General features: G+C 41.9%; 1 protein-coding gene across 2 annotated transcripts in view; it reads left to right on the top strand.

Moving 5' to 3' along the window:
* The window catches only part of GTF2IRD1 (GTF2I repeat domain containing 1), a 169,149-nt gene that overhangs the window by 102,051 nt on the left and 51,096 nt on the right, over positions 1-16,002 (top strand). For both annotated transcript variants that reach the window (XM_087717210.1, XM_087717209.1), the window contains exons 8-13: positions 2,290-2,373; positions 5,267-5,450; positions 6,006-6,031; positions 8,391-8,511; positions 10,636-10,673; positions 12,548-12,628. In XM_087717210.1, coding sequence (XP_087573336.1) covers positions 2,290-2,373; positions 5,267-5,450; positions 6,006-6,031; positions 8,391-8,511; positions 10,636-10,673; positions 12,548-12,628 — 534 coding nt within the window. The remainder of the gene's footprint in view (positions 1-2,289; positions 2,374-5,266; positions 5,451-6,005; positions 6,032-8,390; positions 8,512-10,635; positions 10,674-12,547; positions 12,629-16,002) is intronic.

Genomic DNA, 16,002 nt, shown 5'->3' with positions numbered 1-16,002 from the left:
CTGACTCTTCGGCTTTGAAATGGAGATGAGCATTGTCCCCTAGAGTCAGGAACGACTAGCACATATGTGCGAGGGGAAACCTTTACCTTTAATAGAAGCAGTAGCGTCCAGGAAGCATACCTTCCTATCCCAAAGGTGCTTTTTCAAGAGGCAACTGAATTTTCTGGTTTTTCTTTGAAGATGTTTTGCTGCTCATCCAAGAAGCTTCTTGGATGAGCTTCTTTGGCTCTTCTTCTTCTTGAGCTCTCCTTGGATGAGAAGTGAAATGTCTTCAAGGAAAGATCAGGAAGTCCAGTTTCCTCTTGGAAAAGCTCCCTTGGGACAACCATGACCTGGATGACCGAGAATCTCCATAGACATAGAAGATAGCTTCCTATCTTCACTTTATTTCTATCTCAAAGTTCCTCAACACTAGCTGAGCTCCTACTGTAGTTTCCCTGTGGTCTACCTAGAGCAATATTGTTTGCACTGATTAGCAATGGTTTTCCAAGCTTTCAGACCAGACATGTTCCTACTTCTACACTATAGATAGATCTGGCAGGTTATTTGAGCTAAGCATGTGTGTTCCACTCATTTCCCTATTATATTTAAGACATGATATATTTTCCGCTCAAAATTGACAGCACTCCAGTCTCTTACCCTTTTCTCATTGGCTTCTTTTCATTTCTTCCGACTTGATCGAGATAGTTTCTCATTAGCTTTTATAGCACATTTTAAAGTGATGATATATTTTTATAACATACAGCTTTATTTTAATTCTTTTCTATAGATGCCAAGTCTAAATGGGGAATGTAAATATTTTTATAATACAAATACATTCGGTTGAGCTTGCCAGGAACTTAAGAAAAAAAAATGTTATGTGCTTAGGCCACCCAGAATACTCACTTGAATAAAAAAGACAGTCAGTCAGTCAAGGAAGTAGGCTGCACAAACATCACAGGAGCTGTCAGGCAAATCTTATTTTGGAGGACAAGCAGATGGACCACAATCAGTCCCACCTCCTGCAGAAGTGTGAGGCAACAGAATGTCAAATCACTTGACCATGGTTTGCATAAACAGAAATGGGGTAGCCAAAGCCCCTGCAACTCATCCCCCCAAATTCTCTCAATACTCTCAGTCTGATGGAGAATGAATTTTCCCTTTTATGATAGAGGAGAAATATTTAGGTCAGTGCTCAGCTACAGTTTAGGTGGATCTCAACACTTCTGACCAAATTTCAAGGATTCATTACTCTATATGAATTCTTGCCCCTGGGGTTTAATAGGATCTCAGTGCCCATTTTTACATCACTGACCTCCCACTGCTTGGGGGTGACCTACATAAATTTTTTAAAAGTACAATTCACTTGCAAAAAATAATGCATACAGCAGTGGTGGGTTTCAAAAATTTTTAGAACCTCTTCTGTAGGTGTGGCCTGCTTTGTGGGAGTGGCTTATTGGCCATGTGACTGGGTAGGAGTGGCTTGCAAGCCATGTGACCGGATGGGAGTGGCTTGGCAGCCATGTGACTAGTTGGGCATGGCCATGGCTTAGCAACCAAAATGTTGGCTCAGAAACTGGCATTTGAAGCACGCAGGTCTTAAAGCTGTCAAGTTACAAGACCCTTGCACCACTAACCCTTTAGAAAAAAAAACCTCAGGGGTGTTCAAACTTGACAGCTTTAAGACTTGTGGACTTCAACTCCCAGAATTCCTCCTCTCGCTCTTCATCTTGATGATGTGCGGATGGGCGGGGGGAGGGAGCTGGAACCGGTTCTAAACGGCACTGTAGATTTGTGGAACCTCTTCTATAGAAGAGGTTAGAACTGGCAGGAGCCCACCCCTGGCATACAGCAGGTAGCAGTATCTGGCTAACCTGGCTAGGTTATTATTTGGATGGAAGATCACCAGAAAATCCCAGTGCTATATTCTACCCTGAGATCATTTCCATATTGCTGTTTAAAAAAGGACTTGGAGCTGTTTGTGAAGTTGCTGAATTTAAGTTTAAAGATTAAATCTTTTTACCTTTGAAACAGTCACCAGTGGATACCCCTGTATGAATGTAAAAAAAAAAAAAAAACACCCACCCTATTGCAGACTAAATGTATCTGGACTGATAACCAAGACCTACAATTTTGGATGATGTGCCTTGCTTTGTGATGATTTTGGAAACTATATGTAGTAAGGGTCCCTATCTGGGGTAGCCAGTGCAAAAGAAAAGCCCCTGGCAATGGGGTAGGAAGGCACAAACCTTGCTTCGTGGCGACCAGATTTCTGCCTCTGGAGCACAGAATCTTCTTTTGTTTTCCTAGATAAATGGGACAATTTTATAAAAGAAACCGAAGATATCAACACCCTGAGGGAATGTGTGCAAATTCTGTTTAACAGTCGATATGGTGAGTGGGTGTAAAATTTCTGTTTATCATCTGTGGTGCTTGTGGCTTGCATATAATTACGAAGCAATTTTAAGGCATTTTTTCCCCTGTTGATCCCAAGCTTTTTAAAAAATAAAACCTCTATTCGCTGTTGTCACAATAGGTGGCTTGTGTCCCTTCCTTAATTCCTTCTCGATAAGGTGGTTTTTTGGGGGTGCTACAGCTTTTAAGGAAGTTCCTGAGGGAGGTGGGGGGGGGGCGCCATTTGAAAAGTCAACTTTTATCAATCTCTAAATTGGTCTTTCTCAATGGCAAACCCTTTGGGAGCCAAAACAGCAAGGATGTCATTTATGAGGGGAGCAGTTATATTTGTGGCAGAAAACCAGTGGCCGTCCAGATGTTATTGGACTGATACTCCAATTCCTGGTCAGTGCTGGGAGAGGTTGATGGGAACTGGTTTCCAACAGAAAAGAGAAGACCACAAGATCCTTGTTATGGGAATATAACAAGGAGTGCTTGGAGTTCTATAAATAACTTTACCATGATGATAGTTGTTCCTATCGGCAGTTCTTCTTTTGTCCCCACCCTGTGGAAGTAGCTTGTGGTAAATTGGGTTTTTGAGTCTGTAACTTGCCAGCTTTAGGAAAGACACTAATTGCTATGATGTTCTTTCTGCCACCAAGATGGCATCATCCATCATGATGATCTTCATGGTTACCTTCTGAATTATGAGAATCTTTTGTAAATATTTCTCTGTCTCTTAGGTCTCCTCCTCCTCCTCCCCCCCCTTCTCTCCTTTCCCCCTGTTCTGACCTAGGATTCCCAAGAGTATGAAGCAAACTCCTTGTCCTGACAAAAACCCCTTTTATTAATTTACTGTGAATTCTGCTCATTCACATTCAACAAAGTCTTTTGAGGGAGGATTTACAGCCACAGACCTTATCAGGCTTGGAAAGCTGACAGGCCGATATCTGCAAAACCTGGCAAGAAGTCTTGGAGAATCACAAACCAATTAAGCGAACTAATTGTTTCCTGCAAACGCCACTCCCCTTTCGCTCCTCTCTTATTCCCTATGGGCGGGGCAGTTCACCGTCCACCTGTGGCCTTACTCCCAAGTCGACCTCTATTCTTTAGCTGTTCCTTTCATCTGGCAACTCTGCGCATGCGCACACTGGGAACAGACTCCAGCTGTTCTTCTGCCCCACTGATGTCCGACTCTGAAGGCAGCTGATAACTGTCAGATGGCCTGGCCCATCTCTGCCTCTAATGCAGAGTCCTTGTCAGAGCCTTCCCCAGACTCCAAGACTGGCCCATGTTCCTCCCCAACCTCCTCACTGTCCGAATCTACTGTCAGCTCTGCTGGCCGACCACAACACACACACCCCTTTCTCCCTTCTACTTCTTCCTTCCATCCCTTCTCCTATCTTTCCTTCTCTTGCTTTTTTCCTCTGGTATTTTGATTTTTAAAGATTTGTTTTGGTTTAAACATTAAAAGATAAACAGGAAGAGTTGCTTTGGGATAGCACAAATGATTCATGTTTCTTTGTATAAAACACACTGTGTACACAGCAATAAAAACATTCACTTTCCATTAAGGCTCAAGCATTGACCTGTACATAGCTCAGTACAATTATGCCCACATTTAAAAGTGGATTGCTGAGGCTAAGAAATTGAGATAGGCCTAAGATGGGAGGATGATTTGAATCTGGAATGTTCTGATATATCACTTGATCTCTGAAATACTATGGCCAAAGTGGGCAATATGTATGCAAATTATGTGGTGAGGGAGCCAGTGACCACTTGGGGCAGAGCAGTTTTGGAGGAGTTAAAGTTAAAGGCTTATTTAAGAAGTCCGTGTTGTTTTGCATCTAAATTAGCAAGAGAGTCCCTCTGCTCCTAGCAATTTCCTGTTGAAATTCAAATGCACAATTTCTGACAGATTGGGCTAGAAATGAAAAATAATGACATGCAGATTGTGCATTCTATACAACTACATTCTGCATGAATGATACTACTTTTTTAAAAAAATATTTCAATGGTGCTAAGACGCTTAGCTTGTCGATCAGAAAGGTCAGCATTTGGCGGTTAGAATCCATAGCGCCGATTAACGGAGTGAATTCCTGTTACTTGTCCCAGCTTCTGCCAACCTAGCAGTTTGAAAGCAGGTAAAAATGTAAGTAGAAAAATAGGAACCACCTTTGGTAGGAAGGTAAGAGTGTTCCGTGCACCTTTGGTGTTTAGTCATGCCAGCCATATGACCACAGAGACATCTTCGGACAGCACTGGCTCTTTGGTTTGGAAACAGAGATGAGCACTGCCCCCTAGTGGCAGGAACAACTAGCACATGTGTGCGAGGGGAACCTTTACCCTTAAGCTATAGTGTAGTTTGGCTTAGGAGGAATGTGGTTTGTAAACCTAGCCATTCTAGTTTGTTAATAATTGCTTTCAGTTTATCGCGATATGTAAATTTGCTGTGGTTTTTTCAGTAAATAATTAAATCATAGCTTAAGCAGTGTTTGAAGACAGCCAGTGATAGGGTTTGCATAACATACTTAACCTGAATTATCTCATTTTCTGGGCATATCCAAATCACTGAATCATTAAATTAAGCAGTGGATTTCTACAGTACGTTAAGCCATAAAGAAGTAACAGAGATTAAAAATAAGCAAGTATAGATGCTTATGTTTTCAACTAAACTGTGCTGAATGCACACAGCCAACATATCTCTCAGTTTCAGCCACTGGGGAATATGGACAAGTGGTTGTCCGGGCATTCCAGAGAAACAGAGGGGTCAATTTTGTGACAAGGAATACTGGATTGTAGAGGCCTTTGGTCTAATCCAGTGGGGTTTGTCTTATGTTCTTATTCTTCTGCCTGTTCTTATATTAAAGATTCTATGTTCTACCATGTTCAGCTGAAGCCTTGGGGCTGGATCATATGGTCCCTGTCCCGTACCGGAAAATTGCCTGTGATCCGGAAGCAGTAGAAATCATTGGAATTCCAGACAAAATCCCCTTCAAGAGGCCCTGCACCTACGGAGTCCCCAAGCTCAAGCGGATCTTGGAAGAAAGGCACAATATCCACTTCGTGATCAAAAGGTACTTCACTGCTTCAGCATCTCATAAACGGATGCTGGAAGGAACTGCAAAGTTTGGGACCTTCCATTCCAATCAGGGGCACCTCTTGATAGGTCAAAAAAGGGTGTTACCTCTATCCATTTTGACACATACAAGCACACATACTTTTCTGATTCCAGTGGAAATAAGCTTTGTAAATAGATCTAGCATTTCTCCAACTTTATTTTCTTTCTTTATTTTTTTGAGAAAAAGGCAATGTACATTTTTATTACAGTAGAAAAACATGTTCAATTTGTGGTCCCGCAAATCTGTGAACCAGCAATGGGATCCAGCATCTTAGTTATCTATCATTGGCATGTTAAATTTTAAAAATCGCTTTCTAAATAACCATCAGGAAGTTTAGTTCTCTTTCCATGTGAGAAGGAATAAAAATGTCTGTGTCATTCTGATAAGCTTGGGACATGAACCACCGATTTCAGGGTGGTAATGTTTATCCCCCTATCAATTTCAGATGGATGCTTTTTGTTGTTATTTTTCCCCTTCTTTGCACCTGAGTTATTTCTCCTTCCTTTACAGGATGTTTGATGAAAGAATTTTTACAGGTATGTCAGACAGTTTCCCCAAAGATCCTGTCAAATAGAATGCCAGCTAGACACTTTGAAGCTTTTTCCTTCTCTGAATTTCAAAAAGATGAATTAACTACTACTATCTGTACTAGAGTAGGGACTTCTTCCTGTGACACTGAAATGGTGATTCGCTAATTTGAGTCGTAGCAAATAACATTAGACTGGAGAAGCTTGTGTTAAACTTATTAACTATACCTGTGGTTTGTTGTAAGCAGTCAGCTTTATAACCCAAGACCTGAATCTGTCCCATTTAGTAATTAAAAATGGATAATAAAATTACCATATTTTTTTGAATATAAGACGCACTCCCCCCCCCCTTAAAGTGGATGAATATTTAGGTGCATTTTATAGATTGAATATAGGTCTGTTTGTAGCCTCCTGAACCCACCGTGCATCACGTTTTCACCTTCTCCAGCACCCAGAAGCACTCTGCGATGATCTGTATGTCCCATTTTCGTCAGAAACGTCCCTGTTTTTGGCCTGCAAAGTGCTTCTGGGAGGCCAGGCCAAAAACTGGGCGGGATGCGCGGAGGCCAAAAACTATATTTTTCCTTGTTTTCCTCCTCTAAATCTAGGTGGATATTATAGTCTGATACATCTTATAGTCCAAAAAATACGATGTCCACAGTTTTCCACAATTGATTGCTTAGCTGAAATGCTGTCCATCCATGGCTGAATTGGAAGAAAACAATATTGAGATGAATGAATTGGAAGGAATTGCTAATCCCTATCTTGCCTTTATTGTCCCTGTTCCCAGTCATTACCAGTCACCCGATTTCCCTCCAAGGTAACAGGTGACAGAAAAGAACAGATTTTGTATACTTAGAGATTGCCCTTCAGTGGTGGTGGAATAAAAAAAATACAGTTTTTAACACTGAAACACCTAAGAATGACTTAAGGTTGTCTGATGTCTAGACTGGGAATGAGTTGGTGGCAACATCATGCCACAATAGAAAAGAGGTCTTCTCAGACTAAGTTGGTGTTATTGGTTAGGTTGAAAGAGGGAAACTTTCAGTCAGAAATGAATATGAAATCTTCCAAACTTGGCCATGTAAGGGAAAACTAAAAGTTGTACATGAACTCAAGACTTGTTTTGACTCAAAATTGTAGCAATGTTTGATGATATTCTTCTAGGAATAAACTAGTGCAGAACAGGTGAGAGATCTTAACATCTCTGACCCAGATATGATTCTTCTGCTCTGTAGAGCAATTCTGTAAAGTAAACGGAATTTTCAGAGCCTCCCCTGGGTGTGATAAGCTTTTCAAACCCATTGGAAAGGATTTGGGCCTTTTTCTTTTAATGAGAAGTAGAAGCCCAAATTTCTCTCCCAAAGGCCTTTGGAAGAGTTTTCGTTATAAGCTCTACCAATAATGAAAGCATCTTCCACAAATGGCAAATTGGAAGAGATTAGATTATGCTGTGACATTAGCACTGATTGATTAATTATGCCCCATCCAGTCAGTGTTGACTCATAGCGATCACTTAGTTTTCCCCCAGAGCAATCGGATTCCAGTGTGGTCCTTTACATCTCCTAATGCTGGATATTGGTTTTAATAAGTTCTTAAGGGAAACATTTTTCTTTCTTTCTCTGGAGGATGGCATTTCTTTGGGATAATCTGCTGGGTCCTAGAACTGTAGAGTTGGAAGCTACCTTAGTGATCCCTTGTTCAGAGCAGCCTCCGCAAATACATTTCTGATGTATTAAGAGCCGCGGTGGCGCAATGGTTAGAATGCAGCACTGCAGGCTACTTCTGCCTGCCTGCCTGCCTGCTGGCTGCCTGCAATTTGGCTGATCAAATCTCATCAGGCTCAAGGTTGACTCAGCCTTCCATCCTTCCAACATTGGTATAGTGAGGACCTAGATTGTTGGGGGCAATAGGCTGATTATAAACTGCTTAGAGAGAGCTGTAAAGCACTGTGAAGCAGTATATAAGTCTAAGTGCTATTACTATATTACCATCCATCCATCCACTTGCATTCTTCATGTTGCTGATAGATGCCCAAGGGGCAAAACTTTGTGAATCTGATGTCTTGATATGTGTTTTAGACCAGGGGTCCCCAACACCCGAGCCGCAGCCCATTACCAAGCCATGGCCCATTTGGAACCGGGCTGTGTGGGTGGCTGATTGGCCCACACACATATGCGCGGCTTGACTTGTGCGAGTGGTGGGCCGCCACAGGGCAGTTCCTCTCTTCCCCTGCCCCACCGGGCTGCCAAGCCGTAAAGCTTGGGGACCGCTGTTTTAGACCATACAGTTCTTCTTCCTTCAAAATAGGGCAGCGGCAAAATATCTGTCCTTTTCTTTTCCCATGCTGCCCAATCCTCACCACCAGGAAACAAATTTACCAAAGACGCAACCAAGATTGAGCCATCAAGCCCCTCTGGGGACGTCTCCCCTGAACCACATAGAATGGCATTTCTTGATTTAGCAGGGACCTCTCAAGCTAATCACAGGTAAGCTCATTTTTATCTTGTTTAAATGGTGGAATATGAAGACCACTTTGTATCATTGCTGGGATATGTAGCTGATAATATTGCCTCTGAACATGGAGGTTATATTTTAATTAATATAGTTGATACTTATTTATACAATTCTTCCATAATTACATTATTTTTTAAACCAAATAGTTCAGCAGCCATCTTGGAACAAGAGTTCCATGCTTTGATTATACTGTGTTAAGAAGTATATCAAGCCATTATATGGAAAGTCCTTGGGATTCCAATGACTTTATTAAAAGCATGAACTGTTAAACCACAAATACTTGTTATTTGATTAATTGTGTTCTTTCTTTATTGTCCTATACCTGTGTTTCTTAGGGAAATCTTCGTAGGTGGTACTCTTGTCACCATCTTGTTTTTTTCTATGTTCAGGTTGTTTTCCCAGACAGTCACTAGATGGCAGCAGATACAACCATCTCCTCTTTGCTGCCATCCAATGGTCATATTGTCAGCTTAGATTTGGCAGCCTTGTTCTAGATAAAATCAAGAAAAGAATTACACTAGACTAGATTTTCATCCGTATTACTTGAATCTCAATCTCATTTTTTTCCCCCCAGAAAACTGTTTTGTTGATACACTGGCCCAGTGATATGATTAAGTTAAAAGAAAGACATAATTCCATAACCACTGAACAGGGATATTTATATACATTTATTGCCTTGTCAGTTCTATTGATCTCTCATAATATAAATCAATTTCACATCTCAGCTTGCCAAGCACAAAGACAAGGTAATATAGCCAAAGATTCATTGCAGTTTAGCACAGGAAGTATTCTTCTATCTTAGAAGACTTTATTCTTTTGAGAAGGATGTGAAGTAAGGATTAAACAGTTGACATAAATAGAATGATCCTATTTATCCAAATGAGCCCATCCTCCAGCCGTGAATATTATATTTGACTGACAGATTACAGATCCAAAGGATACGTAGAAGGATGCAGAATGCAAAAAAAAAAAAAAAAAAACAAGAAAAAATGAAATGAACCAAAGCAAATCTTCGACATGACCAAAATTGATCCCAAAATTTATATTGCTAAGTGAGATACTTATTAATTAAATAATTTTATTTATTTATTTATTTATTTATTTATTTATTTATTTATTTATTTATTTTGTTTATTTATAGGGTTTGTATGCCGCCCACTCTCGAGAGACTCAGGGCGGCTTACAGATAAAAAGGAAGGGGGAACATACAAAAATTAAAAAACAACATTAAAATTCCATAACATTCATAGCTTAGGATGGGGGCTGGATAAATCAACAGCCCAGGCCTGCCGGAACAGCCAGGTGTTGGTCACTTTGCGGAAGGCTGGAAGGGTAGTAAGGGTCCGGATCTCCACGGGAAGATCGTTCCATAGTGCCGGAGCAGCTACAGAGAAGGCCCTCCCCCGGGGAGTCACCAGCCGACATTGACCGGCAGATGGAATCTAGAGGAGGCCTAGTCTGTGGGATCTTATGGGTCTCTGGGAGGTAAATGGCAGGAGGCGGTCTCTCAGGTAGCCAGGCCCTATACCATGTAGGGCTTTAAAAGTAACGACTAGCACCTTGAAGCGTGTCCGGAGACCAATGGGAAGCCAGTGCAGCTCGCGGAGGATAGGTGTAACGTGGGTGTACCTAGGTACGCCCATTATTGCTCGCGCGGCTGCATTCTGGACTAACTGAAGTCTTCGAACACTCTTCAAGGGCAGCCCCATGTAGAGCGCGTTACAATAATCCAGTCTTGAGGTGATGAGGATGTTAACGTATTAAATGAGTTTTGGTCCAGCTTACAACCCTTGTTGCCACAATTGCAGTTGTTAAAGTTAATAACATGGTTGTTAAGTGAATCTGGCTTTCCCATTGCCTTTATCTGTCAGAAGGTTGCAAAAGGGAATGTTGCAGCCGTCTTAAATATGAACCAATTGCTAAGCATCCCGTGACCACGGGATTGCTGCAATGGTTCTAAGAGTGGAAAATGGTCCTAGGTTATTTTCTCAGTACTGTTATTACTTCAAACGATCACTAAACGAATTGTTGTAAGTTGAGGACTACCTGTAATCTGTAAATCATGAAACCTGCTTGATCCTGCTTTCATTTGCTAGGTCTGAAAAATGCCTCATCTCTGGAGACTGTGAGCCAGGTAAGTCACCAGCAACCACTGCTTTGTTCAAGTAATAGTAAGAAGAAGATAGTCGAGACCGTCTGCATTGGAATATAATATGGAGTTAATTATGTAGCGTTGCTGTAGTTTTCATGATTGGATGTCATGAATTATGTACTGTTATCTGTTTATTTATTTTTCTCAATTTATACAGCTCCCGAGCTCACAAACTATACGTCTATAAACATGTGTGCCTTAGTATATGTATTAAGTCCATTAAGGTAGTAGATAACCAATAAGTTAAGCTTCTCTTTAAAAATGCAAAACATTGGTTTGCCTAGAATAAAGATTCAGATCCTCATGACTATTATGGAGAAGAATTAATGATGTAAAAAAGATGTTGAGAATCTAGAAAGAGTGCAGAGAACAGCAACAAAGATGATTAGGGAACTAGAGACTAAAACATATGAAGAACCGTTGCAGGAACTGGGTATGTCTAGTTTAATGAAAATAAGGACTAAGGGGGTGATATGATAGCAGTGTTCCAATATCTCAGGAGCTGCCACAAAGAAGAGGGAGTCAAGCTATTCTCCAAAGCACCTGAGCAGTGGGTGGAAACTAATGAAGGAGAGAAGCAACTTACAGTAGATCTAATGAGAAATTTCCTGACAGTTAGAACAATTAATCAGTGGAACAGCTTGCCTCCAGAAGTTGTGAATGCTCCAACACTGGAAGTTGTTAAGAAGATGTTGGATAACCATTTGTCTGAAGTGGTGTAGGGTTTCATGCCTAAGCAGGGGGTTGGACTAGAAGACCCCCAAGGTCCCTTCCTACTCTGTTATTCTATTCTAATTCAAAAAGTTTGAGCTTAGAAGAGTTTCTTGCCCTAGATATACCCTTGATATATACCCTTGTCCTTCTTGAATTTGATATATGGGTTGGGTTCCAGATTCAATTTGTATACGTATGTTCAGAAAGAGATAAGTAAGGCTCCTAGTAGGAATTACAGGCAGTCTTTGTAAATTGCTATGATCCTAAACCTATGAAAGGCAGCTTGTGCATTCCCGTTTATATAAATCCTTTGTTCAGCACCATGAGGACTAGAATCTTACTTTATTTTTGTACAGAAGTGCTATTAACTCAGTTGCAGAGCATATGTACCAGATTTCCCTTCTGTAGATGAAACGCTATACAAATTTATGTAATAAATAAATATGCTTCTGTACAAAAGATCTAGGTTCAATCCTTGCCATCTCCAAAATGGAAACACTCCTGTCTGAGGCCTTCAGCCTTTATTATAAACTATTTTAGGTGTTTTAAAAATAAGAAGGTATACAAAGTTACAAATAAATAAGGGAGACATAGAGAGAAGAATAAATGGCCCAATTCAGTATTTTTAATTGATGATACTGCTTTAAGTATCACAATAGTAAACAAGGGAGAAAAAGATGATAAACAATAATTTCTCATTACAGATTTTATGGTTCTTATTCGTCTACCGTGTTTAATAAGACAGGGTCTTATTTTCTTTTGACCCCTAAAATAAACACTGACCTTACTTTTTGGGAGATCTTATTATTTTTGAGGTACAGGAAGCAGCGAGCATGGTCATCTCATGGCTGCTGCTGTGTTGCAATATTTTCAGGGAGGGCTTATTTTTGGAGAGGGCTTATTTTAGCGCATGCACTCAAAAGCACGATTGGGCTTATTATCTGGGGAGGGCTTATTTTAGGGAAAACAGGTTAAGCATCCCCCTTCTCTCTCTCTCTCTCTCTCTCTCTCTCTCTCTCTCTCTCTCTCTCTCTCTCTCTCTCTCTCCCTCCCTCCCTCCCTCCCTCCCTCCCTCCCTTCCTCCCTCCCTCCCTCTCACTTTCTTCTGTTCCAAATTCTTACAGTTCTTCTTTCCTTGATAGGTACCTCAGGCGAACTGGGAGGGATTAAACGCATCAAAATAGAACCAGACGAAGTGGACATAATTCAGATCACTGTTCCAGGTCAGTACATTTCACACAGAAGGTTTCTAAGGCCTTCTCGGCATCTTTTCAGACTTCTCCAACTTGATTTCTGTTTGATGTTGCCACACACAAATATCTGGAGGTTGTCAAGGCTGAGCCCTCAAAAAAATCTAGGCCGGGAGTTAGCAATTTTTCCCCCCAGCTCTGATGCTCAAACCAAATCTGGATTTTTGTCAAATTTTACTGTACTCTCAAAACAAGATGGCTGAAATTTGGCAAGATTTCAGATAATTGGTCTCTTTTTCTTGTGATTGCCTCTTCAAGTCCTGACAGGTGTCTTGGCATTGAGGCAGGGGAGGCATTCAGCCAGTTCGGACTGGTTCAGGTGAACTAGTAGTTGGCCCCGCCCACCTGCCCCTGCCCTTTCCTGTCCTATATTTCCCAGTTTTTTAACACAACTGATTCGTGTGGCACAGTGGAATGCCGGTTCACCGACAAAAGGGCGAATGACAAAACCGTGCTGATTAAGCCGCGGTGATAAAACCGCGTGTTCTAAAGCGCTCTGACGAATGAGCGCTGAATCGCGGCGACAACAGCACGGCGACAGAAGCGCGCTCTAAAACTAAACCTAAACCTAAACCTAAACCTAACCCTAAACATAACGCTAACCCTAACCCTAAACCTAACCCTAAACGTAAAGCTAAACCTAACCCTAAACGTAACGCTAAACCTAACCCTAAACCTAACCCTAAATGTAACGCTAAACCTAACCCTAAACCTAACCCTAAACCTAACCCTAACCTTTACCTTAACTTAAATCGCCCCTCTGTTGACTGAAATCGCCCTTCTGTCTCTGCGCTGTTGCCGGCGCGTTGTTGTCGGCGCGTTGATGACGTCACGGTTTTAGCGACGCGGTTTAGTCGGCACGGTTTTGTCGTTCGCCCTTTTGTCAGGTCACGCGGAATGCCATGCGTCAGCTGTTTTACTCACCAGCACTGACATAGAAGGTACATTTTAAAACTTAAAATGGGTGGTTTTTGAACGCTGCGTGTGTGCACAAAGCACACATTAAGTGCGGGCATGTGCAAAGTGCACATGCACGTTCTCACCAAACCAGTTGTTAAAACGGTTGCATCCCACCACTGCATTGACAGGTCCTGCTTTGACAAACACTGGTCGATGTGTAATTACTGCCCCAGACCAAACCAGATAAGCTAGTTTGGTCTAACGGTTAAGCACCAGGCTAGATACCAGAAGACTGAGTTCTAGTTCTACCTTAGGCATGAAAGCCGGCTGGGTGACTTTGGGCCAATCACCAGGAGATTATTAGTTCTAGTCTCACCTTAAGCATGAAAGCCGTCTGGGTGACTTTGGGCCAATCACCAGGAGATTGTTAGTTCTAGTCCCACCTTAAGCATGAAAGCCGTCTGGGTGACTTTGGGCCAATCACCAGGAGATTGTTAGTTCTAGTCCCACCTTAAGCATGAAAGCCGGCTGGGTGACTTTGGGCCAATCACCAGGAGATTGTTAGTTCTAGTCCCACCTTAAGCATGAAAGCCGTCTGGGTGACTTTGGGCCAATCACCAGGAGATTGTTAGTTCTAGTCCCACCTTAAGCATGAAAGCCGGCTGGGTGACTTTGGGCCAATCACCAGGAGATTGTGAGTTCTAGTCCCACCTTAAGCATGAAAGCCGTCTGGGTGACTTTGGGCCAATCACCAGGAGATTGTGAGTTCTAGTCCCACCTTAAGCATGAAAGCCGGCTGGGTGACTTTGGGCCAATCACCGGGAGATTGTGAGTTCTAGTCCCACCTTAGGCATGAATGCCAGCTGGATGATTTACTCTCTCTCAGCCCAACCCACTTCATAGGGTTGTATCTGTGAGGAAAATAGAAGGAAGAAGAAGTATTAGATATGCTTTTGCTGCCTTAGATTATTTATAAAAAAAGTGGGTTTAAAAATATATAAAATAAATAAGCCCCTCCATTTATGCATCTTGTTTGGGATGGAATACCTCCCTTGTGAACATGTGAACCTTCTGGAATTCTTCCTCTCCTGGCAATTGAATGCCAATGATACTGCAGCTTTTAAATGAGAGCTGTTGCCTCGAGTGATTTGGTCCCTTGGGTCAGAGCTGAATCACCCGCCTATTTAAAAGCTGACACTTGATTGCCACGTCTCCTCCATCTGATTAACAGATCATGTCCTCGGAGGTCACCGCCAATTGCTTGCCACTCTTTGACGTCCCTGAAGAGTTCGCATGATAGGAATTGCGCTCGGAGAAGCGGTGATAAGCACCAAGTGCCGCACTTCGGCTTGCTGTTACATGGGAAGACTTCTTGTCGTCAGAGGTTTCAGCTTGCAATTGGGTCGTAGCATTTTCAGGGGCTCAGATGAAAGAAAGAGATTCATTTGATCCAAAATAGAAAGCTGGGGGATGAATCAAAATAACATGAAAGAGTATGCTAGCTTTTGAATTCTCTCATATTCCTTTTGGCGTTGTTTTTGTTGATCCTTGTAATGCTGCCAGGCAGTTATGAGATTTGGCTCAGGGCCATAATTGCTTTTTCTATTATTTAATTAGTGTTGCATCTTTTCAGTCTGAAAGGACATTTTCATGTAGAAGCTATATAAGCCTATCATAGGAAGAGCAAAAGGCCATCTGCCTTGTGATAATGAAAGGCTTCTTCTTACGGTGACTTCAATGCAAGGATGGAGCCAGATAGAAAGATCCCTTTTTGCCAACTTCTATCAGCATCCTAGGGATGTGGTGGCTCAGTGGCTAAGACACTGAGTTTGTCGATCAGAAAGGTCGGCAGTTCAGCAGTTCGAATCCATAGCGCCGATTAACGGAGTGAGCTCCCGTTACTTCTCCCAGCTTCTGTCAACCTAGCAGTTTGAAAGCATGTAAAAATGTAAGTAGAAAAATACGAACCACTTTTGGTGGGAAGGGAACAGCGTTCCGTGCACCTTCGGCGTTTAGTCATGCCGGCCACATGACCACGGAGACGTCTTCGGACAGCGTTGGCTCTTCAGCTTTGAAACAGAGATGAGCACCACCCCCTAGAGTCGGGAACGACTAGAACATATATGCAAGGGGAGCCTTTACCTTTATTTTTATCAGCATCCTCCTGATTCAAATACATCTTTCCTTTTAATCACTCAGTCCTTAAAGGACAAAATAGAGCTGTGATTATTACAAACATTTACAGGCTGTCCTCGACATATGACCATAACTGAGCCCAAAATTTCTGTTGCTAAGCGAGACAGTTGTTAAGTGAGTTTTGTTGGCCTGAAGTAATCGTTTTCACGACGTTCTAGTAATTAAAGCATTTGATAATTTCTTCTGAGAATTAAACCCAACTATTAATGAGGTACCAGATTCAAGGCTAGGCTAGCAGCGAGAAGAGATAA

The sequence above is a fragment of the Thamnophis sirtalis genome, unplaced genomic scaffold (genome assembly GCF_051295495.1).
Source record: "Thamnophis sirtalis isolate CommonGarterSnake01/CBP01778 unplaced genomic scaffold, rThaSir2_p1.2 scaffold_6, whole genome shotgun sequence".
Classification (NCBI taxonomy): domain Eukaryota; kingdom Metazoa; phylum Chordata; class Lepidosauria; order Squamata; family Natricidae; genus Thamnophis; species Thamnophis sirtalis.
The sequence above is the reverse complement of the archived record's forward strand: the minus strand, read 5'-3'. Positions and strand labels throughout refer to the sequence as shown.